Source organism: Toxotes jaculatrix, chromosome 19, assembly GCF_017976425.1.
Source record: "Toxotes jaculatrix isolate fToxJac2 chromosome 19, fToxJac2.pri, whole genome shotgun sequence".
NCBI lineage: Eukaryota > Metazoa > Chordata > Actinopteri > Toxotidae > Toxotes > Toxotes jaculatrix.
Genome location: NC_054412.1, coordinates 8,730,664 through 8,758,513, shown reverse-complemented (window position 1 = coordinate 8,758,513; position 27,850 = coordinate 8,730,664). Strand labels below are relative to the sequence as shown.

The 27,850-nt window shown below is 41.0% G+C and overlaps 3 protein-coding genes and 1 non-coding gene across 6 annotated transcripts in view; 1 reads left to right on the top strand and 3 right to left on the bottom strand.

Moving 5' to 3' along the window:
- Positions 1–817: 817 nt before the first annotated feature.
- trnal-uaa lies at positions 818–900 on the bottom strand. The gene has a single exon. It is a non-coding gene; the product is annotated as a tRNA-Leu (tRNA).
- A 2,129-nt stretch (positions 901–3,029) lies between these two features.
- Positions 3,030–5,286, bottom strand: LOC121199653 (syntaxin-11-like). The gene is made up of 2 exons (XM_041064524.1): positions 5,171–5,286; positions 3,030–4,315 (listed from the first exon to the last, which is right to left on the bottom strand). Exon 2 carries the CDS (start codon positions 4,308–4,310, stop codon positions 3,408–3,410), a length of 903 nt encoding a protein of 300 aa, XP_040920458.1. The 5' UTR covers positions 4,311–4,315; positions 5,171–5,286; the 3' UTR covers positions 3,030–3,407.
- Positions 5,287–6,195: 909 nt separating this feature from the next.
- stx11b.1 (syntaxin 11b, tandem duplicate 1) lies at positions 6,196–9,441 on the bottom strand. Its single transcript, XM_041063711.1, has 2 exons — positions 9,221–9,441; positions 6,196–8,036 (listed from the first exon to the last, which is right to left on the bottom strand). The coding sequence occupies exon 2, from the start codon at positions 8,027–8,029 to the stop codon at positions 7,133–7,135; it is 897 nt and encodes a 298-aa protein (XP_040919645.1). The 5' UTR covers positions 8,030–8,036; positions 9,221–9,441; the 3' UTR covers positions 6,196–7,132.
- Positions 9,442–11,125: 1,684 nt separating this feature from the next.
- The window catches only part of mthfd1l (methylenetetrahydrofolate dehydrogenase (NADP+ dependent) 1 like), a 33,369-nt gene continuing 16,644 nt past the window's right edge, over positions 11,126–27,850 (top strand). For 2 of the 3 annotated variants that reach the window (XM_041064810.1, XM_041064808.1), the window contains exons 1-20: positions 11,126–11,352; positions 12,290–12,374; positions 12,644–12,694; positions 12,806–12,859; positions 13,667–13,791; positions 14,351–14,451; positions 15,545–15,681; positions 16,082–16,193; positions 16,468–16,529; positions 16,668–16,765; positions 16,932–17,105; positions 17,428–17,564; positions 18,009–18,055; positions 18,622–18,729; positions 19,079–19,153; positions 19,857–19,959; positions 21,306–21,382; positions 22,644–22,784; positions 23,809–23,877; positions 26,951–27,062. In XM_041064810.1, coding sequence (XP_040920744.1) covers positions 11,126–11,352; positions 12,290–12,374; positions 12,644–12,694; positions 12,806–12,859; positions 13,667–13,791; positions 14,351–14,451; positions 15,545–15,681; positions 16,082–16,193; positions 16,468–16,529; positions 16,668–16,765; positions 16,932–17,105; positions 17,428–17,564; positions 18,009–18,055; positions 18,622–18,729; positions 19,079–19,153; positions 19,857–19,959; positions 21,306–21,382; positions 22,644–22,784; positions 23,809–23,877; positions 26,951–27,062 — 2,095 coding nt within the window. Of the gene's footprint in view, positions 11,353–11,683; positions 11,809–12,289; positions 12,375–12,643; positions 12,695–12,805; positions 12,860–13,666; positions 13,792–14,350; positions 14,452–15,544; positions 15,682–16,081; positions 16,194–16,467; positions 16,530–16,667; positions 16,766–16,931; positions 17,106–17,427; positions 17,565–18,008; positions 18,056–18,621; positions 18,730–19,078; positions 19,154–19,856; positions 19,960–21,305; positions 21,383–22,643; positions 22,785–23,808; positions 23,878–26,950; positions 27,063–27,850 lie in introns of those variants that run through there. The other variant, XM_041064811.1, reaches the window with a different exon arrangement.

Genomic DNA, 27,850 nt, shown 5'->3' with positions numbered 1-27,850 from the left:
TGGGCCAGCGCTGGACTTCAGCCCAGAGACTATAAGAAGGGCTTAGAGCGCCCTCTCTTGTCCGAAAGGTGCCATTTCTCCTAAAAGACTGACCACATTTGCCAGCAGAACTTTATTAGACAAGTACACAGCAAAAAAAAAAAAAAAAAATCAAAAAAAAAAAAAATCATACATTTATAAATGTTCCCCACAATAATCCTTGTCGAAATTATTTGTCTATCACAAAGGCACAGACATCAAAGATGCCAAATACATGGATATTTTGACAGCATGAGCCAGTAGGAGGTGGGCTTGTACTGCAGAAAAATATCTAAACAGCTTATTCTGTACCGCTGTTGGATTGGAGCCAATTAACATTATCTGACCACCCAGATTATTCAGTATTATTGTACAATCAACACTACCATGTTGCGCATCTTCGCTATTTAGTTTAAACGCCATTCACCCAGACTAACTGTACAAAAGGGGAGAACTGTTCTTAAGAGGGCAAATTACAATGTCTTTAGGTGTTTTACAGTGTTCTGTCACAGTGGAGAAACAATCCCTACTTTCACCAGGAATTGTTCTTGTCACGTTACGGCGACGTATAGAAGATAAGATAAGATAAACCTTTAATTTTAATTTATCATGTTGTATTAACTTTTCACCTTTCTGGTATTTTGACCTCATCTTCGGTGTGGTGCATTAGATGGAGATGGAAGTCCGTAAGCAAAGCGTGGTTCTTCGTGTCATGAATTATAATGTGCTGTGTTATGATGACGGTGTTTATGTTTACATGTGGTACTTTCACGAAGGTTCAGGTACCAACAAAAGACTTTACCAGGAGTGGGGTTCGAACCCACGCGGACATATGTCCATTGGATCTTAAGTCCAACGCCTTAACCACTCGGCCATCCTGGTGTACACACCGCATCCCGCCATATTTCCCCTTCAAGAAATAAGCCCCCCGTACAGGTTGCAGACCACTACATTCGTGTTTCATTTTTAAATAACGGTCACGCTTCATTACTGCGCTAGCTACATGGACGTCGTTGCCATACTAGTTCCGTACAACAACAATGCCTAGTGACTACGCCTATGGTGCTAAAGCAACGTTAGCAGCTAGCAGCTCACTTGTGGAGAAGCACCGAAGCGAACTTGCTAATGACACAGCTTTTCAACTAGCTACTATCGTAACCTATGCGGTGTTTGTGATATAATATGTCATACCCAAAACAAAAACGCCAGCTTATTATTAGCTTACAATAACCCCTGCTGCATCCGTCGCTACCAGACAACAAGAACGATAGCGAAACCTACTTAACTAGAACCAGCAGCTAATAACGTTAGCACATGCTAACTGATAGCACAAGTTTGGGACTTCGGTATGGTTCAACCACTCACAGCGGAGCGTCCATCTATTACTGCCACTGTGACCAAACAAGGTGCAAAGAAAAGGAAAACACCAAGAACCCAGGAAGTAACCTCTGTAGTCATTCGTGGAATTATATAGGAGAAGTTGCCCAACAAAGTCCGCAGAAACTTTGGAGACTTGAATGACACTGACGGCTTCTCATGGATATTTCTGCGCCTGTCAGATGCAACCACTCAAACAGGACAAACGCCACTAAAGTCGTCCTTTGCCTATACCTCTTTACATCACACTGTATATCTTCATGGTAATTCAGTGAGACCCAGCTCTTTAAAATAAAGAAGATGTAGTTGGATACTGATGATAACTACGTTTAACACAAATTTGTCATTGGTTCTTACTAGCATTGACGGAGTGTAGCTTTTAATAATAAAAGAGAAGGTAAACATCAAGAGTGGCCTTTACGTAACTATTTTTTATACTACATTTAAAGGAAAATGCGCAACTGCACCCCCAGACTCTCGGTTCACGATGTGGCAAATGATTTGTTTAAATATAATGTAAGTGTGTGGGGACATGGGCATAATAAAAACCACCAAAGCATAATATAAACTGATACAGTGTAGTCTTTAGTGTGAGTGTTACTTAACACCTGATCTTGAGGCCCCTGATACTGGGCTTACTCTGTTGCATATTCCTAATTAATTTGTTTTTAATCAAATTACCACACAACACACCCGGGGCCATGTAATATATCAGGAAACATGTACACACAGTGCACCAAGAGAAGGAGGACCAAGTGGGCTAATAAGAGCACAAGCACAGTAAGTTTGGCTATGCTACAGTTGCTTGTGAATCGGTGGGTCATTTTTCAAAAAACAAAGAAAAAGGCCACATACACTACTGGACTTATTCACCCCTGAACTCAGCTCACCAGCTGTTCACTTAATTTGGCTTCTTCTAGGACCACACAGTTTGACAGGTCATCTCAGTGACAGACAACCTTCTTATTTCACACTCGGGTTATGAGGATATAGCTTAGATAATGTCAGTGGATCATATGACATGTGTCTTCTCCAGTCTGAAGTTTTAACAGCTTATCTGACTCAAAAGAATCTGGAGGAGCCAGCTGATTTGTCCAAACAGTATTTTTCCTCATTCTTCAAGGGACTCTGAGGTGTCATGTCATACTTTAAAAACCTGAATTAAAACTTGATGCTGTTTTTTTTGTTTGTTTGTTTGTTTGTTTTGTTTGTTTTTATATACATGCCATCTCTGTAGCCTGTTTAATGTTTTTGTCACCGACATGTTAAACGTCTCATCATCTCCGGCAGTTCCAGCTTTCTCATTCTCCTGCTTCCTCCCCCTTACAACAAACCAGGATACATTTTTTGCTGAAGTTTTCTGCTGAAACAGGACCATGAGGAACCTCACATGACTTCCATTTATGACTTTGATAATTTACTGCATTTCTGCATAGTCCCAACTCTTCTTAATAAATCTCATCTGGCACCACTAACTGCAATTTGTGGACTCTCCCTCCATTCTTACGGCCGCTGATCACTCTCGTGACTCCAATTCTTTCGAATTTCTGAAGAGCACGTGAAGCTATTTCCCACATGACCCTTCTAACTCAGCTGATGTTCTGGTGCCAATGACGGCAAACTGGTTTTAATTCAGTGCAACAGAGTTTATTTTGCATAAATTGCATAAAATGTTTATTGTTTCAAGTCAAAATCACATCCTTTCAAAATGTTAACTTCTCTCATGCACACACACCCACAACTGGATTAATTCTCTGAGGTATTTTACCGTAAATCAAATTTCAGGCAGCTGGAAACTCCAGACCTTGAACAGTTCAAAGCTTCTCACATCAGGTAAAGAAATACAGAAAGCTACTTTTCAGTGCAAAAGTGATTCTCCTTGTAAAGGTTCGATTTACCATGAAAAGGGCATATTGTGTAACATTTCTTTTCATCTGTCAACAACTTTTTACATAGGTAAATATTTATTTTAGTTTTTGATCATCCATAAAATTGCATAAAGTCAAAAAGTCCTAAAATGTTTGGTTGTTTCTCCAACAGGGGAGACAGGGACAACAGTGGAGAAAAGGATTTTTCTTCTTGTACCGAAGAGCCCTCTTGATGTCAACATTGCCCTTTTCAACATATTCCTCAGTGTTACACACATTGCTCTCAATGTTATTGAGCATGGATCCCTGTTCCTCCACCAGCATGGCCATGTTCAGGAACAGTTCATGGACCTCCCTCAGCCTGGCCTCCAGCGCCACCAGTTCCTTGTGTCTGCCTTTGATCTCACACAGTGCCCACCGGCATGAGCGTGCACCTTCTGTCTGCAAACTTTGGGACAGCTCAGTCCATCCCTCACCACCTTTGTCCACCAACTCATCCAGCTGCTCATCAGTGATTTCAGTCCCTACAATGGAGGCCTGCCTCTGGATCCTGCCCCGACATGTACTCCTCTGCGTCTCTTCAGCCTCGTTGTAATCACCCATGACAGCATGGAAGGTTCGGGTCAGTGTCTCATATTGAGCTCGGGCAATGCGGCTAACGGCAGAGTTGTGACCTTCTTTCTCTTCAAGCTGGCTGCTCTCCTTGCCCAGAGCCTGCAGGCGACCATACAGAGCCTCCCCACGTTGCTGGATCCCCTTGGCAATGGAGTCAGAGTCCTTTTTGAGTAGGGTGAGGCGTCGCACAGAAGTCGCAAAGCGTTCATTGTGTTTTGTCAGTCGCTCAACCTCTAAGTGGAGTAGGGAGATCTCCCTGCGTATGGAGTGGGCCTCCTTCAGGATTTTGTCAATAGTTGAGGAGTTCTCAAAAAGCACCACTTGATGAGACAGGGTCGTCTTGTCTATGTCATACTCAGGTCCATAACAGTCTGGTTCATAGACCTCCTGCTCCACACTAATGGTCTGCAGCCTCTCCAACATGTCCCGCATTCTGCCTGAAAGAGCTGTGTAAAACAAAATGTTAATTATTAGGCTAATTTCTAGTCTAGCTTTTGGTTTGTTGTACCGTAGTCATGAAAATATAGTGTCACTATAGATTCAATCTTTTCACTTTTTATAATTCAAAGTTAGTGTCACATTCATTCCATATATTGGGTTGTAGACATTCTCATCAGGGTACAACTGCTAAAATTCTGAACTCCCCATAAGAGCTCACAGACAAGGAACAAGGAAATTTGACATCAAATGTTGTGGTAACAGGGCTTAAATATACAGTCCACTGACTGACTGCATGTAAAAGTTACTATTATATAACTACTGCAACTGATACACCTGACTGGTCAGTTTTACCTGCAGAAGGTTTTCTTTAGTGAAAAACAATGACAGCAGTCACAGCTCAGCAGCCCTTTGGAATGCTGTTATTTAAACCAGGAACAAGGAAGACACTATCTTATTTAAAATAACACACATATCTTTTGAAACTCGGCTTATGGCAGAAGGTATGTGCAATGTATGTTGATCTATCTGAATAATTCTCAGTACATTCATTTTGTCAACCTTATGCTGGACAAAAGCTACCAAAACAGTAGTGCTTGTCTGAATCTTTGTCACAGAAAATCCATTTCTTCATATATCATGTTGGTAAAAATTCATGAAGCTAAAAGTAGTCATAATATATGATAAAATAATTTAAGTTTTTGTAAACTTCTTCTTGATTGCCAATGAATAGGTCAACTTTCTAAACTACCTGGTCATTGTAAAGTCCAATCAATTATCCACTTGTCTCCAGGTGCCTCTGCTACACCTAAATCAATCAAATGTCATTCAATTCTCAAATTAAAATATCTTACCTGTTGTGACTGGCCTCCACAATCACAGAACGCAATCCCTTCAGTGTTTCTCACACTTGTTTGGTTCAAGGCACTTGGGAGAGTGAGTGACTGCCACCCCTTCCCAGCTGAAAGACGTGGGCCTTCCCACTGTCACACTCTGTACTTCCTTGAAGGGAGATGCATTTTTACCTCCACCAAGTAGGTTACGTTTTCACCTGCATCTGTTTGTTAGTTAGTTTATTTGTCAGCAAGATTACGCAACACGTACTGAACCAATTTGCACCAAACCTGGTGAACGGAAGGGGCATGAGCTAGAGAAGAACACACTGAATTTTGGTCCAGATCTGGTTAAAGGGACAGAATTTTGATCATCTTCCTCAACATTTTGAAAACATCTTTTTGGCGTCCTTGTTAATTTCTCAGGAAAAAAAACAATGTGTGGATTTTAATATAGAAAATCAGACATATTTATGGTGTTGTGTGTTATGGTGTTCTGGTGTAAGAAAATGCTGAATCCACTGAACACAGTTGTACTGTTGTTTTATGACAAATGATTTATGTTATCAGACTACTTCCTTTTTCCTTTTATTTTTCTACAGTAAGAGATGGACAGATGCATAGGATTGTTTGACTTTAGGGCACATTCTACTGAGTGCCAGTGTAGTTCTGTTTTTTTTGTTTTTTTTTCGGTTCCTGTTCAGGAAGCAAGACTGAGTCGATTAAGTAAAATGACATTCTTCTGAAACACTGAATCTGGAACAAGCAAGAAGCAAGAAATTTAGTGAGGAAACCTGAGGAATTAAACTGTTTGACAATGCACCTGTGTGTGGATGTCTGTGTCAGGGATTTCATTGAGGTGAGGGGTGATTCAGGAGGCCCAGAGCTGGATAAAGAATCTAGAACATGCCAGGGATTGTGGATATTAACTATCATAGTTATTGAGGTCAAGGGACCAAAAAATTTGAGCAGTGCTTCTGGTGTGACCTTGTATCTGAATGAGAAGTTAAATTAATAAAATGCATTAACGCGAACCAAATTGCTAAACCTTATTTATTTTCATGTGTTGATAGTAGATTTAAGCAAGAATAAGCCCACACTCATGTTGGTTTTTAATATAGTTATTTATGTTACATAAAAGACACCACAAGATTAAAGCCAGAAATAAGATATTATTATATGTAAAGTCATCAAAAGGCAGAGACAGTGTGATCCCTTCATAATATCACTGACAATAAATCCCAGTGAAAATGTTGTCAGTCACTGGTGTCCTCAAAAGAGGAGGTAAATGTGAGGAGAACAACTAAACTTTACAATTTCATAAACATTTTCTTTCAGCCTTATGTCAACTACGACATCCATTTACTAGTGCAATGACATGTAGTGACCAACCATTTGACCTGAACGACGAAAACAATGGATTGATTGATGATTGAACTTGCATGCAACACAATTTCTTTAAGGTTTATTTGTCATGGCAAGTTACTACATCAGAAAACATTGTGTCAGGCAGGATGCCCTGCACAAACTGAATAAAGATCTTACTGAAAGTCATTGCTTTGTGTTGCAAATCCTCCCAATGTGGAAACTCAGCAGACCAAAAGAACATGAAAAATATTTTATAATACTATTCACCTTTGGTCTGCATCACACCTCAGTGATCAGGGAATGAATTCTGATTTGAGGTACCTGTCTCAAACCTTTCATACAAAAACATTACAGACATCAATGGATTACTTAAAAATAATTTTAAAATATTTTACACGAGCAATTTTGTCTCTCAATCTGGACACAATAGCTTTAACCTTTTGTTTCAAACCTTTATTTAACTTCCTGGAATAAATGCTATTATGCAGTTACTCTGATAAATACTTAGTGACAATAAGAACAATGAACAAATGACAAGTACAGAACAGGCTTCATTACCTTGGGATTTCCCAGCTCTTTGCGTATTTTCCCATCCCTTTCTGTACTGTACAGCCATTAGCTGTAGCATGGGAAACAACTGCAAAACATTTTTTTAAATGGATTGTTCCTGTCATGACGTTTGGCCCTACCGAGTTTGACAAGGGAATCTTGTATGTATTCATCAGTTTTCTGAACATTAGTTTGGATGGAGGTCAGCATGGGGCCCTGCTCCTCCACCAGCAGGGCAATGTCCAGGAAAATCTCATGGATGCCACTGATGCGGGTCTCCAGGTCCACCAACTCCTGGTGACGTTTCTCAATCTGGGACAGAGCTGATCGAGCCGTTTTACCTTCAACCACGATGTTGTCATTAAAGATGTTCCACTGACCTGTCTCAATCATCTCCTCCACCTCCTCTCCTGTCACCTCACGCCCTACTATCTCCATCTGCCTTTGGATCTGGGCTTTACAGTTCTCACGATGGCTCATCTCAGTCTCATTATAGTCAAACATAGCATCGCGGAAGCCATTGCTGAGGCAAGCATACTGGGTTCTGGCGATACGTGTGATGGCAGAATTTGAGCCGTGTGTCTCCTCTAGCTTGTGGGCTGTGCCGTCCATGTCCCGCAGGCGTGCTAGAACATCCTCAGCCCGAGCCTTTATATCAGCACCAATGGCGTTGGAGTCCCTTTTAATAGTACTCATGGTGGTGGTACCCTGGAGCATGCGAGAGTTCTGCTCACGGAGTCTTTTAACCTCCAGGCGGATGAGTTGGACCTCCCTGTGGATATCTTGTGACTGGGAGAAGATCTGCTCCAGAGCAGGGCTGTTGTCAAACACTACAGCCTCATGGGGTAACTCCTCCTCCAGGTCCACGTTACTGAAGGAGTCTGAGACAGCGGACTCTGCGTACTCCATTGGCTCCACATGGCTGCTGGACATTTCCTGTAGGTTGCTCAGTCTGTCCCTCATGGTTAGGCTGGAGAGCAAGTGAAGGTTGCAGATGTTAAAATGATATTCTCTTTCTTACTGACCTGAAAGGCCAGATATCAACAACAAATTTTTAAATTCACAGCACCTTGTAGAATTGAATAACTTAGTTTGCTACAGAGACTATTTTATCATTTTAAACACATGCAAGTTGCATGTTTAAACACATCCAGTGTCTAATTTAAGCTGTTGTGTCTGTTTAAAAGTCTTTTCCGTCTTCCTTCAAATATAACTCACCCAGTGCCGATCACTGACCTAACAGGTTCTCTAAAGAATAGCTAAAGGTGTTGTTTCTCACCAAACTAGTTCTTTTAGCTTGTGATCTGTCCTGATGTCTTCATCCAGACATTCATTTTAACTTTTCATCTAACTAGAGCATCAGATTCTGTATATCAGATTCACTTATGTCTTGGAGTTTGAGGAATAGCTTAAAAAAAAAAAACATTTCCAGAGTAAAGTAAGGAGGCCGGTGACATCATTTGAAGACATTTCAAAGGCTGCTACGTCAAATGTTCACGAACTTCAAGAGCTCTTATCTGATATTGTTTTTGTCTTTTCCTACTTTCAGTGGGGAATAACAGCTAATAGTCTTCATCTGTGATTTGTGAACAGTCCTTATACAGTCCATCATTATGGTGAAAACTACTGAATAAAATATTGAAATTTACTATTGCTGATTTAAACACTGAGTCAAGAGCTCCTGGTCCTTAGGTTGGATTTCATTAGACTATACTATTACAATACTCAATACTAACAAACAAACAAACAAACAAAAAAAAAAAAAAAAAAAAACAACAACAAAAAAAACTCATTCTTTTATAGTAGGGTTTATTCAGATGATCTGCAACAGGTAATATGCAGGCATGTTGTGGGTATATTAAGTCTATCTAAGGTAGATTCATGGTACAAATAGTAAAAAAAAAAACATCTATATAAATCTATTTTCGAAAATATTCTTGGGGAAACCACAGATGTGTGTTTCCTGAAATTATAGCTTAATTTAATTTTTAAGCTATAGGCTTTTGTCTCCACAGTGTGATCTAACACCACATCAGTATCACAGTTCACCCACATTTTATGACTCCAAACATTTCCTGCAATGTCAACAGATATCTGTAAGTATGTTTTCTTTACTTCATTCACGATTGCTAGGATTAAATGAAAGCTCTTTACCTGTTTTGCTGTGATGTCCGCAGATATCAAACCTTGTCCTGTAATGTAAGGTGGCCGCGGTGCCGCAGCACCATCCTATGTCTGAAGTCGGCTGTTCCGGGCTCTTTTGAAAAACAAAAGGCCCCCACATGCGTAATGCAGCTATCTTTGGAGCTAAAACTGGCGTTCAGACTGTGGTTTTGTTGGGGTGATGGATTGCGCCACGCCATGCAACTGTAATGATGTGACTTCAGGAATGAGGCCCGGTCGGTTTGGCCTTGCAGTGACGCTGCACCTCAGCAGCGTCAACTGGGATAGGACGAGGTGTGAACAGCTGGGGTGTGTAAGCCAAGCGAGTGCCAGTTTAAACTCGCAGGCCATGACCTACCAGGTTCCAGGGTAGAATAAAGTATTGAATTGTTAGTAAATGGTATACTGGTATTTTTGACGGAGGTCTCTGTAGATATATCACAGTGACAACACTCATATCACCGGCCTCTGCTCCAAAGTTCTGCAGCTAATAGTCGCTGTGTAAGGGTTTGTTTGAGAGCATTGATGGCGGTGATACCTGACGGTACCGAAAGCGACGAGGCCGTGCTCCGGTGAATCAACATTTTCCCAGCCACGCCCAAATGACTTCTACAAGTATTTACTTGTGCGCGTGTGTGTGATAGAGAGAGAGCGAGAGCGAGAGAGAGAGATTAACACAAGGAAGCACAGACAGGCCAATGTTGTTTTACCAGTTTGTTTAAGTTAAATACAACGTCAGTTAATATTTTAGGTAATTTTAAAATGTAGGTGTGGTGACAGTTTCTTTGGGAATTCTGGCCACATACACTCAGTTGGCAGGTTGTTAAATATACCCAGCTAAAGTAAATCCAGTCTAAAACAACAGTCCTGTCACCATGTTAAGGTTTTGGCTGAAATTGTTTTAGAGAGGTGTCGATTCAACTGGATGATACTGCTGAGGAATGCAGTTTGTGCTGCTGAACTATGTTGCATTATAGAGAGAGGTTATTTAGTGTACCCTCATTAGCAGGCTAAAAACACGGTGGACAAAATAATAGAAACACCTGTCCATATAACACGACACAATTCTACAGCACCACAAACTGCAGCCTCCACAACAACCATTAAATTGAACACATTGAAACTTCTCTACAACAAGTTCAGCATAAACTGAACATTATAACAGTCTTGAAGGAGGGATGTTGGTGTACTTAATAAAACTGCCAACTGAGAGTTCCCTTATTTATAGTCTTTCTTATATGTATAAACTTTAACACCAGGTCAACACCAATGTCAAGTCAATTTCATTCATATAGCCCAGCATCACATATCACAGTTTGTCTCAGGGGGGCTTATAGTCTGTACATAAGACACCCTCTGTCCTTAGATCCCACCGGCTGAGGTCCAAACCACACTCTCTTTGGTAAGGTCGTAGTCCTGAGTGAATCCAGGTCATGTTTTGTGAACCCCCCCTCCCCCCTTTACTGTGTCAATGCATGCAACACGTGAGTGCGCGTGCTGGTGAACGCGAGCACCTTTCGTCTTCTGAGGCTGCTGCTTTCAAGTGTACTTCTGATTTTACAACTGTAACTGTTCGTGTAACTGACATTGAAATTAATGCATTATCAAAATGTTGCTGAACAATAGGCTGTACCTTGAAAACGTGGCAGAGTTTTCCACGTCCCTGACATTAGACCGCCCTTCTCTGTGCGGTGTTCATTATATTTAGTGCCAACCCTCTGAGTACTCAAATTCCCGACTGTCCCTGAATACATCGTACCTCCACCAGGACCCTGTCGCCACCCCAACTTTCTTTTTGTTCCTCCGGGAGGTTGAATTCATTCAGCGTCCACGGCGAGAGAAACAAACCGAGGAAAACACTCAAAAAGCCACATAAAACAACTCAAAGAAACGGCCATGAAGTTGTCTTTAATTCGCAGTGCTTGTGGCAGTCTTCGGATACATCCAGGAAGAAGGGTCGGCGGCTTGTCGCGGAGATGTCTGCCGGTTGGCTCTGGCAGCAGCCGTTTCATCCTCCGGGCAGCGAGCGGTTCTACCAGCGGCGGTGCCAACCCGAAATTGTCCGACCACTTTGGGAAACAGCCCCGGAAGGAAAACGGGTTTGAGTTCGACAGGTCTTTGAGGTAAGACAGAAATATGTGCGGTTAAACATATGTGGTCATACATCACTCAGTTACAGTTGTGTTTGTGTTATTGTTATTACTTTTATTGTTGTTGTTGTTAAACTAAACTGTCGAGTAGTATTTCGTTGACCTGATAAGGGGTCGGCATTTCCTGTGTCACCGGCGTTTTGGCTCTTGGCGAGGAGCCAGCTCTGCACGTGTCGCCGATATAATCAGAGGGTCTCCAGCCAGCTGATGTAATTTTTCTTCGTTGTTGCCAAACGCACTATACTAAAGAGGTGCCCGAATCCACGGAGAACCGAGCTATAAACACACAGGGGGGCTGTTGCTGACGAGTTTTGCTGTAACGTTATGTGTCGATTTAACACCGTTAACACCCATCCATGTGTGTGTTTGCATAGGTTTTGTGTTGCACGCGTTTTAATGTTATGTATATTGTTCGTGAAATGCATTATGGTGGGTTTAATGTTTAAATGATTTCTTTTACTACTGTAGACCATCACGCGGGATTCAGTTTAATGTTTAGTCTAAATTAGCTAGAGGGGGAATTTCAATGTTTACATCTTTGACAATATGTAGGTGAGTAGGTTAACTCTACTCATTAACATACTATCGCCCACCCACCCCCTCAAACACTGTCACGTGTACAGTTGGGTGGCCAATGGGTGCAGCTCCACAATTTTTATTTTATTCATTTAAAAGCAACAAAATGTAATTCCATGATAACTTTTTTTTTTGTTTTTATTGGAGGTAGAACTTAGCTGCAGCAATATGACCAATATGCAATATATGGAATTTCACTATTAGGGAAATTGGGAGAGTTTGAGGCATCATTTGCCTCGAGTCTAATGTGTTTGACTTAAATTTATTTTAATACTCCATGTGTAGCACTAAATGGGTTTAAGGACATTACTAACCAGTTTATTTTCTCTCACAGGGAAGTGGTTCAGAGCACAAAGGAGGCAATAGTGGCTCTGCAGAAAAGAAATCCATCAGTCCAACCTTTGTTAGCCATTATACAGGTACTTTACTTTTTAGGATTTTTATTTATAAATATACAGGTATCAGTTTTGTGGCATGCTGAAATATTGTCAAACCTCAGAGCATAAAGTAGTCCAAAGACAGTTTACCTTGTCAGCGCTGTGCTAGTAATGACATAAAGTCTGCTTTGCCTCAATTTTCCTTTTACCTAAGGGTTATCTTATCTTTTTCTTTTTTTTAAAACAATTGAGCATTCCTGTATTATCAGGTCTGTGAGTGTTTTTCTCACTGTGTAAACTATATCTCCAAGGCAGGTGAAGATGACAGTTTGTTGGAGATCAATAAGAAAATGGCAGGAAAGGTAATTTTGTCTCTCTCTGTTCTATTTTATTTTGTTTAGTAATTTTTCCCACTTTGTCTTGTGGACAAATCTACATAACAGTTCACCATCTCTTTGTCTACATGTCCACAGGTTGGGCTGAACGTCACTCAGATTTGCCTGGCAAAAGAGTGCAGTGAAGATGAAGTAAGTGAAACAGGTTAATTTCCCTTTGTTCTGAAATATTTGTCTGGGCCAAGTCTTCCTCCCACTCATCGTCTTACTCACTGCAAGTCAGTGCGCGATTTACCATTCCCCTTGGCAGTTTGTCAATGCAACATGTGATCATGGTGGTGAAGTGTTAAAGTAATCAGAGCCTCACACAGTTTTACCAAATCAGTACATAACTGTAAGCCACTATTTCTTCACTGTTACATGACTAATCCTTTATTTCCCAACTGATTTAGCCCTTAGGTTCTGTTTTAATTTTTCATGGTATTTTCCATCACTACGTAACTGGGAATGGGAATCACCCTCCCAGCTGTGAGTCTCTTGGCCTCGCTGGAAGTTGATACTTACAAAAAGTGGAAACTCCTGGGAATAGCTCAGACATTTCATGTGAAAGTGGATGATTTAAATTGCAATTCCTGGCCTTAGGAGGACTCTACTGCTCTACTGAGCTACTGCTCTAGTTCCACACATATTTCTTCTCCTTTAAAAAAAAAATCCTCTCTCTCTCTCCCTCTTGTTTCAACCCCCCTCAGGGGTTTTCATCTTTTTTCTTTGCTCAGTCAGCAGCACTGACCTGTTAAATCTAAAGGTTCAAATGCTCTTTCTCTCTCCATTTCTTCCCTTGTTCTGAATCAGTTTACTGTGTTCTTAAAAGATCAAAGGTCCTTTACTTTTCACGTGCGATGTCAAGGATTCCCTATATATTCACCACACGGAGTACAGTATTTACACCTGAATGTGTTCAACATGTTAACATGTGTATGTTACATTGTGTGTATGTAGATTGTAGAGGAGGTGTTGAAGGCGAATGAAGACCCCAGGGTGCATGGTGTCTACCTCCACCTTCCCCCGGCTTCACTCACCAGTCGAGTGCTCAATACTCTCAAACCTGAGAAGGACATAGACGGGTAAAAACTATATTTAAAAAGTTTTCTGTTGTCACATGGAAAGACATAATTGTGAAGAGTATATTACAAATAGTACATACTGTAAAATGGTGTGCACTGCATAAGCATTGCAGGTTTCTCAGCCCAAACAGAAATAAATGCATTTACTCTCGTGGTGCTTCACATTTCTGGGAAAATCAGAAAGGGCTGCACAAAATTAAGATAAAGTAATTGTAGTGTGCATGCCCTCAGCAGTCAAGTGAATAAGAAAATTAGCAAGGCACCCTTCATAATCAAAACGAATTGAAGAGAACTGGTTCATCTGAGGTCAAATTATGCAGTTTAGGTAGTCTTCTGAAAATCTGCAATGTACGTTATAGTATAATACATATAATAAAATCAACAGTGTTAAGCTTTACCATTAACTCAAATTATTTGTGCACCTGCTGTTTCACAATGCAATATTATCCAAAGCACTTACCAAATAGTCTTAATGCTTCAGTGAGTAAAAAGTCGCTAGCTACCAGGGAGAAGAATAATTAATTCGTTTTGATAAATGGCCATTTTTGTTTTGCAATAGGATATCAGATTTGAATATGGGCCGTTTGGTACGAGGAGACGTAAGCAAAGGCTTTGTGTCACCCATAGCCAGCGCCGTCCTGGATCTGCTGGAGAAACATGGTGAGTTTCTGGGAAAGGAATTGAGTCCCGTGTTCAGTTGTTTGTGAATTCTGTAGGCTATAGTGTAACTCATGAAAATGATCTGACCCGTGACAAGTGAAGGTCAAAGTATACAAACACTTTAATACATGTCGCTGTAACAGTACTTACATTTGTAGGTTTTAGAGTCATGACGGCATGGAAAACACGGCTGTAGCTGATAACGAGTTTGATTTAATGTGAGCTACTGTAATAGCAAATACAGTCAGTGACAATCAGTATCCTTGTGGCCCACAAAAAACCCAAATGCAAAGTAGAGGAGATGTAGCATTTGTATATATATTGTATTTTGAGTACAGAGTGGATAGTGCATACATGTTGAAAAAATGAAACATCAGAATGTAGGACAAAAAGTGATCTCAGTAACTTTGACCGATTGTTAGTGCCAGACAAGCTGGTTTGAGTATTTCTGAAACTGTTGATCTCCTGGGATTTTCATACATAGCAGCCTCTAGAGTTTATTCAGAATGGTGCCAAAAACAAAAAACATCCAGGGAGCAGCAGTTCTGCGGAAATGCCTTGTTGATGAGGGAGGTCAGTGGAGAATGGCCAGACTGGTTGGAGCTGACAGAAAGGCTACAGTAACAGATAACCACTCTTTATAACTGTGGTGAGAAGAGAAGCATCTCACACTGAATCTCGAAGTGGACACAAAACAAAATGGCTGACTCACCAGGCTAACTGCTGAACTAAGGGCCATTTGAGACACATGCTGGGGTTCATAGGTTAGGGGTCAAATGTCAGGTGTATGTGTGGTCAAAGTTATTCTGAGTTTCCCTGATACAACTAGTAGAGATTCACTAACTTGATGCAGTTTTTCAACATACAAAATGTCTTGAAAGTAGCATTTGGGTGGTAAATAGTCAGTGTCCTTTAGCTTTGGAAATGTACCACCAATCAGCACGCCTTGTCTGTAATTATAGATCACATTGTTGCACAAAGCTATTAAAGACCCAAGTTTCATCCATGTCCATATGGTCAGTATTTAAATACCGACCCACCTGATTAATTGAGTAAATATATGCCCTAACGTTGAATTGAAACATTTCTACAGACGCTCCTTTGGAAGGAAAAACAGTGTTGTTGGTTGGAGGAGAAGGACCCCTTGGGCCTGCCCTTCAGTGCCTGATAGAGAGAAATGGAATGGCAGCTCTCAAGAGTAACTGGAGCTCTAAAAGCCTACAGAGACAGGTGTGTTTGTATGAGTTTGTGCTAATTTGCTTTTCCTTACCTTTTTTATATATTCTCTTTTTCCTCATCACTTCTCCATTCAAAATAGTATTTAAGCACCACTCTCCCGTCTTTATCTTGTTTTTATCTTGTTTTTATGCTCCATATTCTCAACCATCTACTGCCATTATTCAGTTGCACCAGTTACAGTGCAGTTTTATTAGTTGACCACATGGGGTCACTCTCTGCAATGCCATAAAATGTGATCAGTCGTAACATGCCTGCCATACACATAATGCACATATCTTCTGCACTCTTGAATCTTCTGAACTCTGCAATTGTCTCTTTTTTGTCATTGTATTGTTCCTCTTTAAAAAAAAATCATTTATTTTGATTTTCTTTCCCTTTCCTAATTTTCTAGGTGATGCAGGCTGATGCTGTGGTCCTATTAGGGGCAGGGAATATGGATGTCCCACCTACCTGGTTTAGACCAGGGGCTGCTGTCATTCGCTGTGATCCCAACCTGGAGTCAGGTATTGTTGAATATATTGTAAGAATTATTAGAATAACTCTTACAACCTCCATGCAATCCTTTGGTGTTACATGGATTTTAAACCATCAGTTTGTTGCTTTGCTTTCAGGGTGAGAATGTATGTGTTTCCAAAGATATATTAGCTTAATTTTTTTTTTGCAGTATGGATGCATATGTTTTTTTTGTATATTTGCATTCTGTCCACCTCATTTTTAGCATTTGTATATGGATATTTTTACTTAACGTTCATTAACCTTCTTATTTTTTTCTTTTAGATGCCACTGAGACATCCTCAAAGACTGGGTTAGGGTACCTCACAGCAGCTTACAGAACGCAGGTGCATCTCTTTGTTTCCATCTCTCTGTCTCACCACATTTGCTGAATATGTCTTTGAATATAATGACAAAGACAGAAAACATGTCTGTCTTTGTTGTTCTTCACCTTGTTCTTACTGTTCCTTCTGTTTGTCGACTAGAATGTGGTGCGTAGTTGCAGTCGGTGGATCCAAGCGCAGCAGTACCGACCCTGGCATCTGTGCAGCCTCAAACTTCAGCCCCTGACGCCTGTACCAAGGTATATACCATTTCACTACATCTGCCTGGATGTAGGAGCTTTTCCTTGTGTCATACCATTCTCTGAGCTGAGTGTGGTGTATACCTGTTTTAATTTTAAAACATATGTTTTATGTTTTACAATTAAATGCACCTGAACTCTTTGTCATGCATTTTGTGTTTGCCAGTGACATAGAGATTTCCAGAGCTCAGATCCCCAAGCCAGTGGACCAGCTGGCTGAGGAGATTGGTTTGCTGCCAGAAGAGCTTGAAGCCTATGGCAGGACCAAGGCTAAGGTCCGACTCTCCCTGTTAGACCGCCTTCACACACAGCCTGATGGGAAATATGTACTGGTTGCCGGGTGAGTCTGACTGACTGATCTATTGAATTCTTTTTTTTAATGATCATGTTCCTTTAGCGTCCTCTAGTGTTTAAATTTATGATGCAAAAGACATAAACACTGCTGGTTCTCAGCAAGGGAATAATGGCAAAATCACTGTCCATGCTTATTTTATGGTATTATAAAGTGATACTTTGGACACAGTTTTTGACTTTTTCCATCAACACATTGGCTGTACAGTGTCTCTGGCTATGGCATTATTTCACAGAGATTCATTCATTCATCACAAAGCACATAAAAAAATATGAAATTCAAATATGTTCTGTATTTTCTGCTTGGCTAGTATAACTCCCACCCCATTGGGCGAAGGTAAAAGCACAGTGACCATTGGCCTAGTCCAGGCCCTGTCTGCCCATCTCAAGCTCAACTCCTTCGCCTGTCTCCGACAGCCTTCTCAGGGACCTACCTTTGGGGTTAAAGGTTAGCAATGAATACTTCCATATCCTGTCACCTCTCTGTGCTCTTTCTTTCTCTTGATTACATTATAATACAATGCAGCAATCTCTTATTTTGAATATAATCATTCCAAAACTTACAGTTTTCTTAAAAACTCTATGCAAAACTATTACAATGAATAACAACTTTAGTTATCTTGAAGGAGTTGTATTTTCATGTTTGAAAAGGTGTCCAGCGGTTAGTGATGGATGTTTTTTTGGAATGAAACTCATGAATTTTGTTTTGCTTCCTGTTGAATACTTTGAGGGAGATTTGGACAAGGCCAGATACTGGTGCCCAAAGGAGCAGTTGCTACATTTTATGCCGGGGTGGAATAGTTCACACAGAGTCCACCACTCAGCATTCCTCCTTTGAGTGTCCCTGTCCTGTTGTCTGCCTCTGACTGTGCTACTACTTCTTTGTGTCTAGGGGGAGCTGCAGGAGGGGGATATGCCCAGGTCATTCCTATGGAGGAGGTAAGACACACAGACAGACTCACATTGCTCCCTACCAGGATTAGCACTTGCTTCAAAGACTCAAGACGTGCAGAGACTCCCACCAGTTTGTACAAAAACACACACAAGCGTACACTCACAACCCCTGGAGCTGTGGCATAACATTGCCTGTGACTAATGGCACTGTCCGTAAAAACAGGGAGAGGAGGGGTGAGAGGATAGAAGGAGGGAGAAAAGGAGAGGAGTTTCAAAGCTCCAGACATGTAGTCTACAGTGAGACAGCCTCCTTTTCTCAAACCAAAACACAATTTTTTTTCAGCATTTTCATTCTACCTCTCCATCTTCTCACTGCGCTTGTATGAAGAATAATATCTCCTGTTGTTTCCCCTAAATAGTAGGGCTCATGCCAAAAAGAGAAAATGAGTCATAATATTGTTAAAGACAGAGAGGACAAAGTCAAACGCCATGACAAGATTACTTCATTTGAAGCCATTTATCATGTTATACTGAAGTTTATAGCCTTTAACCTTTCTTTTGCTTTGTTTATTTTTCCTCTCTTTTTTCCCCCCTCTCATCGTGTCCTTCAGTTTAACCTCCATCTGACTGGTGACATTCATGCCATCACAGCTGCCAATAACCTGGTGGCTGCAGCCATCGATGCCAGGATGCTCCACGAGGCGACGCAATCAGACAAGGTGACCGTGTGATGGTGTCACTCAGTAATAACTTATTCTTACACCACACTGTAAAATGTGACAGTGCTGTTTTGACCTGCATGCTAATACAAGGACAGTCCTTTCTTTCTAAATGAAGCAGTACATACTACAATCTTGTTATCGGGTAATGTCACAAAATATTCAGAGAAACCTCAAACGTGTTACAAAGACAATTAATATTAACCAATCTATATATTCTCTTGATGTGATTGTTTATTTGTCCTGATGCATTCTATTCAAGAACTTAAGTTAAATTTTCCCTTAGGTGCAATTAGTTTATCTGTGTGTTCTTCACAAACAATAATTGTTTTTGTCTTATACCTTCAAGGCTCTGTTTAATAGACTGGTGCCTTCTGTGAATGGAGTCAGAAGATTTTCACCCATTCAGATCTCCAGGCTACATGTAAGTGTAAACACAGCTGTGCCACAATCGCCAGTGTCAACCACAGTTACTAACCTACAAGATTGTTGTGTTCGTTATTGGGAAAAAAAATGTTTTTGTCCACTAGGGGACCTCAGCGAGCCTGTCTAAGATTTTCCACACTTCTCCTCCTTCATGTCTTCATCTCCAAATATTTGTTTATGCCTCATGAAACTCCTGACTGTTTTCATGACTACGTGTAAAGCTGTTTTATTTATTGGTGATGAAGAATGTCTGATGTCAATTCCTATCGGATAAAATACATATGGCAGATGTTATGGAAGTAGAAGGGAGAAGTTTGAACACTTCAATGTTTGTCTGTCCTGTTGGATAAAGGTCTCTGGAATGAGAAGTTAAATGGACTATAAAATATTTATTGGTCTTAATGGATAGAGTGAGAGATAAAGAGTTGTGTTTTTAAACAGAGGTCTCCCAGTGAACCCTCTGAACCTCACAGTGAGTTGGTTGCCTCATCGTCATTTAGTCTGGAGCTGTTTTTACATGCTTGGATGATACTGTGCATCCAGCTAATACGGTTACAGCAAGAAAAGCACTAGTGCTTTGATTTGAAATAAAATTTTAAAAAGTCAGATTATGATAACATATCACATGAAATGGGATGAAATTAGCCGAGCAAAAACACTTACAGATGGTCCTCGACTCTACTGTCTTTCTTCTGTTCCAGCGTCTTGGCATTAATAAGACAGACCCGGCATCTCTCACACCACAGGAAGTCAGCACCTTCGCCCGCCTTGATCTTGACCCTTCCAAGATCACCTGGCAGAGAGGTATCTCTAGAGCTATAGGAATTCACACCACGATGTCTGAAATATAGGATTCCTTTATCCTTTTGGACCAGTTGGTTGTCATGCCTCTTTACCATGTGTGTCATTTTTTTTTTTTTTTTTTAACATAAAACATGCAGTGACAGTGCAGTGGTATGCAGTGACAATATTACTGACTGACCAGGCACAGTGACCTGAAGCTGTGGTATTATATTGTATTGGCAGCATCAGCCACACAGGTGCAGACTGACCAATTGCCATAAATTTTTCTCCACATCAAAGATGTTTTTGCTGGGACAGTGATATAAGACCCATTCACATTAAGAATTGAAGGATAGTGGTTGGCTCAGAGCAGCCAATAACATTTTTTGCAAGCACAGAGTCATATTCTTGATCATAACCAATATCATGACTATCACACAAATCTAATTTACATCAAAGATGTTTTGACGTCCCTTAAAGTTGGTCTCTTATTGTGCCATACCCGAGGAATGTCACATACAGACTCAGAAGTATTTTCTGTTTAATATAATAAATTCTAAAATTTGTATTTATTGTAGGATATTTGAAATCTCATCAGTGAATATTGGCAGTGACAACCCCTTCTGGCCCTTGTGTTCACATTGAATTAGCACATCTTACATAAAAGTATTAGTTATCAGTCAGGGGATGAAAAATGTGGGTATGGCATGAGTGAGACTAGCTACCTCAGTGGTAGCTATGTTGGTTTAAAGTTTTTAGTGAGAACAACCAGCTGGGTGCTGCTTTGACTGATGTGGTATTTACTCCAGTGGCTCCAGAGGGCATCCTTAAGAGACGAACCCTGGAGATTAAAAACAGATTTACCACCTAATGTTATGTGGGTGTGACTGCGTGCCTGTTTGTTTTTCCCTTTCCCTTTCACTAGATCAAACCAGCATGAGAAAAATGTTTGACTATTGTGGCTTCGTGGCTGGTTGTCAAAACAGTGTAGCTACAGATTAACTAATTTCTAGCCACACTATCAGAGAACAGGCTAAGTGCTGAGTGAAGAAACTTTTAAGTAGCAAAAGCACTTTCAATGTGTCAGCACCTACTCACAATAAGAGATAAGAATCTCTCCTTTTGTCAGCCATTGGGTTTATATATGTGGAGGTCTGTGGATGGGCATCTCTATATATATGTAAAGGCATAAGTCTTCTGTGTGTCTGGGGAGTCATATGAAGTTGTAGTACTACTTCATTTAAAAGCTGTGCCTTGCCTGCCATTTGCACAAATGGCAGACAATTCCCATAAACCTTAAGTCAAGGATTTTTTTATGAGAAATTTAGCAGGAAATGAAACTTTCTTTTTCTGTCTTTGTTTTTCAGTTCTTGATACAAACGACCGTTTCTTGAGGAAGATCACAGTTGGACAGGCAAGCACTGAGAAAGGACAGATCAGAGAGGTATGCAGCATTCATGCCTTTACAATTTTGATTCCTCTGAATTTATATCATCTTTAAAAAATGTTTTTCACCCACCATCTTGGTTTTTGTGCATTTGTAAGACAGAGTATAAGAGCAAACAATGATATCTCTACAGTGTTTCCATTGCAGAGGCTTTCCTGGTGTGTGTCATTAACGTGGTGTAATATTATCATTAAGGTGCCATCAGACACCTACGTTTCCAAGTAATTGCACAGTAACACAATGACTGTCTAAAAACTTTCTCATGCGCACACAGAGACACTTCCCTGCGTTTCTGTCTCCCCTGTCCATGATAAAGCCCAGATGTATTTCACTCATATGTCTGTAGTAATGACAGCTAAATGAAATCCTGTAAATAAACACTGCATGTCAATGGGAAGCAAGCAGGCCTAAGTGAAAGCAAATGTTTAAAGAAGGGGGGAAAAATGACCCACCCATCCACACAGACACCTGGGACAACCTCTAAGCTAGTTCAGCATATGCTTACATTTACTGCCATCGGTTCCTCTGCTCTGTTTCCCTTTCATTCCTGTGTCCTCCACCTTCCTCCAGTGCTGGATACACTATAGCCCCTCAGGGTATTATCACTGGGAGTGGGAATAGAAATGTTGTGTTCCTTGGTGGATTGATGTGGTTTAAGTTATGTTTCTTTTTTTACCGTGCAACGGAGATTTATTTAGTTTTCCATACTCTTCCCTGTGGGCAGCTCTCATTCACTCATTTACTCTCAGTTCTCTCTGTCTCTTTCTTTTTCTCTTAGTTTGACATAAATCAATACAGAACATCACATCAAAAATGAGTTAAACACGTTCATAGTCATAGTCATCACTCTAAAACCAGGCCATGTTCATAAGACTTTTATTTTCTTGCCCATGTGATAAAGCTGGTGACTGTAGTCTAGATTATCTCCTGTCTGCCAGTCACTGAGGAAAGTTACTGTTTTTTTTTCACGTGGTGTGATCACTGTAGTTTGGAGAGTTAGGCTGGGATGATACGTTTCATTCACTCTAAAACTATTTTTCATAACAAATGGAGTCATATTTATTTTATTTAGAAAGTGTAAACACATTGCTTTCACACAGTAACGGCCATGAAAATGCAGAATTTATGTTTATCTATTTTGTGGTTGGTGGAATCTGAATTTTTAGATCCACCAGCTGCAGTGGCCACTACACAAAAATTTCAATTTGTTTCTTTTGTGGTTTACGTTGTGTATGAATTCCCTTTTCTCACACTCCAGACTGGGTTTGACATCGCAGTGGCCAGCGAGATCATGGCGATCCTGGCTCTGGCAGACAGCCTGGAGGACATGAAAAACAGACTGGCGCGAATGGTGGTGGGGACCAGCCGCTCTGGACAGCCTGTCACCACAGAGGACCTGGTGTGTGTTACTGTGTGGGCTTTCCATTCAGGGAGTGTGGGAATTTTAACTCTGGCAATCTCACAGTTAGATTATCATCACTACATCTCACAATTTATGCAATGAAAATATTGAGTCAGCTCTAGTTTTGTCTTTTAATAGTTCAGATGAATATATACTAGGTGTGTTGTTCAAATACACAAAGCACAGAAAGTGAAGAAAACCTCTGCCACTTTACACATAGACATACATCACATTTAGAAAAAAATACACAAGAAAATAAACAAAAATCCATCAAGTCCAACTTGTAACACCGTTACCATTTATTTTAGTTTTAACATAATTATATGATTCTTAGTTGTTGTCATTTACTTGAGGTTTTTATATGTGCTTGTGTTTTCTGAAGTTGCAGTTTTCTCAGTCATTTTAAAAAATACCACAACTGCTTTACAGAGTAACGAATCTTGTGAGTTTTTAGAGATGTGTACAAAAACTTCTCATTGCCATCATTTAGCTCCACACACACACACTACAGTACCACTCCCCCCTTTCAAAACAACGTCTAATTCAGGTGTAGCCTGTGATTAAGATGTTAGGCAGACTTTACTCACCTCTCACCAGATCCCTCTGCAGGGTCAGCTGGCTGTGGTTTCCCACCGAACACTGCCACCTGTGTTGTTTCAGAACTTTACAGGAGGATCCCCTATAAAGTTACATTAGTCTGGTTAGACGGTAAAAAAACATCACCACACCTTGAGAGCCAGACCCTGTGGGAATATGGTGTATGACTCTATGTACGCTGTATGTATGTTTGAGTGTCCAGATTGCTGACAAGGTATATTTTGGGATGCAACCATTTGCAGTGTTATAGCATAAAGAACAGACCTACCAATGGCATTTATCATTAATAGCAGATAACCATTTGAGAATTCTTTACATCACTATCAGTTGTTTGTATTAATAAGGTTAAATTTTTGTCTGAATCCTCATAACCTGTTCTTGTTTCCAGCCACCCCCCTAATATTTTTTTCTTCCTCCCTGTCAGGGTGTGAGTGGAGCACTGGCGGTGTTAATGAAAGATGCCATCAAGCCCACATTGATGCAGACCCTTGAGGTGAGACACGCGCATAACCCCACTTAAATAGTCATTATCCTGCTCAACTTAGCGTCTTCTGATGAATATCTTGTAGAATAAATAGGCTGGCAGTCCACGGGGAAGTGGAAAGCACCGAAGCTACCTCTACCTCTGCTGACAGAGAGAAGAAAAGAGGAGAAAGAGTGCTCCACTGAGAGCTTTTAAGAAAGGATGATAGATCGACCTTTTCCTCCCATGGCTCTTTATCTTAATAGCAGTTTAGCCGTGCGCAGAGGGAAGGTGGAGCGCTCAGACAGGAGGCTGTCCTAAAGAAACGGTTTAATTTGGGTGTGACAATTTATACCGTAACAATGCCTTTCACAGCATCTGGTTTTCATTTTGCTTTTGAGACATTACTGTTGGATTAATGGACATGTGATCACACAGGCACATAAACCATTTTTTGTATGTGCGCAAACAGACACATACGCATAAGTGACCCTAAGCTGTCCCTGTACTAGAGGGAAAACACCCGACCCCCAAGGTGATGGATGGGGAAATGGTGGGGAGTGGAGTTTATTGAGGTTATTGCGTTAAGAGACAACACACTGAACGTTTCGTCTGCCTTACTATTACAGCAGAAGCCTACTTAATGGAAGCACCAAGTTTACAGACTACTGGCCCATTAACTAACTTCACTAAAGGAGCTAAATAATCCATCCTCTGGTCAACAGTTATAAATACGAATGGAATAAAAATAATTAGCATTGTTGGAAGATGAAACTTGGTGTATGACTGTGGTTCCCAAAGTGAGGGTCAGTCATTAAAGTTTACAGTACGGCGATTGTTAGCAGTCACGCTTCTGATAACAGCTTTGTGTTTCTTTTGTTGTTGTAGGGCTATTTTTCGTTTGTTTGTTCTTTGTTGGTTTTGCGCAGAAAGCTTGATTACATGGTTATTGGGTGTGTAAAATAAACACAGACTGTCCCAGATTGGGTGTTTTCAAGGGTATAGAGGGGGTGGAGTGTTGCATTCAGCAGAGATTTGGTTACTTTGTTTTTTTGGAGGAAGCATTGCGGTCCTGTTGTGTGAAACTGTTTCCTGTGTGGGTTTCCTGTGATTTTGGTCAGGGAACTGGTATCGGGACCAACCGGGCCTCAGAGCTCCATGAGAATTTTCCAGCGAGTTTGACCGCCTGTGCTCTTTGTGCCCTCTTCGCTTGTGATTGTGTGTGTGTTGAACCGGGACACTCACGAGCTGGCATGTGGAAGCTGGCCTGTTTGTGTGTTAGAGTATGCATAGCTGTGTTGTTTCAGATGGGGCAGGGTTTGGAGGAGACATAGCACAAAAGGAAAAGGGATAGTTTTTGAACCCACTCCCTGTGTACGTGTCTATTAAGCAGACCTCAGTCACTCTGTGCATTTTTTAAACATCCTGTCTACGTGGAGTTTCACAGAACAACAGCATGCATCTTTCCTGGGGAAAGGCAGTAGAGCATAGTCTTGACAATTTGGCCTGTGGCTCCAGGCTTTCAGGAGTGAGTGCTCTCTGAAAATCTGAGCTGGGAATATTTTATTAGTGTGGCACTCTCCTGCAGCTGGTGTGGTGGACAGCACAAGAGATCCACACGAAGAGGAAATAGTGAAATGATCTTCGTCTTCCTGTTATTGTTCATCTCCTTTCCCAGTCTTCATAGTCCTCTTGTCCACCGATTGAGGAGGTGACACTTTTCATTTATTTCCACTGTCATCACCCTGTTGGAGCTTATTTATTTCCTCAACCGCTTTCCCTCATGTACGCATACGGAAAGCGCGAACGGGTTCAAGTTAAAAGTTCAGTAGTTGCAAACACACATGGAAATCCACGTAATGTATGACGTGTGTTGTTTTTCCACTGTAGTAGAGAAAAGAACATGTTATTGAATGGGTAACGACACTAAAAGGATGTTTTTTTGTCATTATATTGTGTCATCTTTCCTTCATTTTCCTTTTACCTGCCTCTTTTATTCCCAAGTATTCCTTTTTTGTCTACATGCAGTTGGGAGCTGCTGTAATCCGTACTACCTGTTTACACAGACAAACAGACAAGTGGCAGCATTTGTCAGAACCTTGTTTAAATAGCTGATTTACTCCCCCGAGGGGAGGCTGTTTATGCAAGCAGAGGGAGAGGTATGCAAACAAAAGCTTAGAAAATCGTGCAAGGCCTTCCCATCCTTCCTTTTTCCTCCTTGTCAAGGAATTCGCAGGCAGCGTAACAATGGGTCATGTTGGCCCCCCCCCCCGTTTTCTTTGACCAGTTTTCTCAGTAACTTCCCTTTTTAAAAGTCTGTCATTAGTGCAGCGCAAGGATTCTGTGATCTTGAAGAGTAGATCTTTCCTTGGCAACCTTATTCTTTAATGGCTTGAATTGTGTAAGCTGGATGCACCGTGCAAAATATGTTTGAATAATTCAGAACCAAAGTTGAAGCCCTGTTGCTTGCAAACCTTTTAGGACTGGTCTGCTGCTTGTAAGATAACAGCAGTCATGAGTCTGAGCAGCAGTAGCAGAGTTTCTCCACAGTTGAGAAAAAAAGGCCATTAGATGCAGTGACTGAAGTCATTCTACATATATGGTGGACATTCTGAACTCAATAGTCAGTGAACATTAAAACTGTCAAAGCCCTACTTTTAAAAACGAGGTCTTTCTTACATTTTCCACTGTTTCCCTGTTGTGTTTATGTTCATAGTTGTATAGCTAGTGTCTCTGTAAATATCAACTGAACATAATTGTTCTGGTCTCAGCGTCTGCAAGATACAGAAACCTGCACTTGAATTGCTCTTGTAGTTTGTGTGTGTCCAGCCTTTAGGGAGTAATCTAAATCAGCAGGGGAAGGAAGCCTGACCCACAATCAGGCGGGCATGCTAGTCGAGTACCTCTTAACTTGTGCCTACTGTTTAGGCAAACATGGTGCCAGCCAAAGGGCATTTATCCTGGATGTTTGACTGAAAGATGTTGAATTTACTGTGAATGAGCTGGTTAGTCCTTATTTAAACTTGGTTGGGTAAGTTGCTGTGGGTTACACTGTTTTCTCAACTCCTCCTGTATGTTTGTGTGCACCCCCTTATTGTTGCAGGGTACGCCAGTGTTTGTCCATGCTGGGCCCTTTGCCAACATCGCCCATGGCAACTCCTCGGTGCTGGCAGACAAGCTGGCTTTGAAGTTGGTTGGACGGGACGGTTTTGTGGGTAAGAGCACCGTCTGTGCATACAGATCACACACATGAGCTAAGGCAGATGCACAACAACAAAACTTTTGGGGATGACAGACAACAAGATGTTAGCTGTAGAAAGTAGGGGTCCCAGCTGTGGAGGGATTTAAGGTCTAAGCTTCCTTGACAGGACAGATTAAACTATACAATTTACTCCAGTCATGAACTTCAGCTTGCTCCCCTGCTGATGCAACCTTTGGCCTACACTCACCTTAGTTCTGGTTCTGGCTCTGTTCTATCTGCCTCTAGTTGACTGCTGTGTTACTCTGGTGTCCTGCTCCTGCACAACTCTCTAGGAAACTGGTGGAAAGATTGCATTAAAAAAAACACAGGAGAGAGGAAGGAAGCAGATTGATAATCTTAAGAGCCCCTGGAATGCTTTAGAGTAAACCACACTAATCCCTTCAACGTCAAAGCATACTTGAGTATTTCCACTTTTATCTGTCCATCTATCCCACTGCTCTCTCTGTCTTCATTTACTCTGGTTAAAGAAATATGTTTGGAATGTATGTGTGTGCGAGTTTGTGGGGCTCGTCAGGTGCATTTGATAGACATGCAAATCTCCTCAAAGTTTGTATGTATGTGTATGTGAGACATGTTTGCCATGTGAGGGCAATAACAGGTAAAAGGAGAAGGGTGACATTAACGCAAGCTGTCATCTGTGAGCTGGGTAAATGTGTAGGCAGCGTGGGCAGAGAGTTGGGTTTCACAACACTGGAGCAGAGAAGCAGGGAGGCTCGCATGTGTTTTTAAACCTCCACCCCA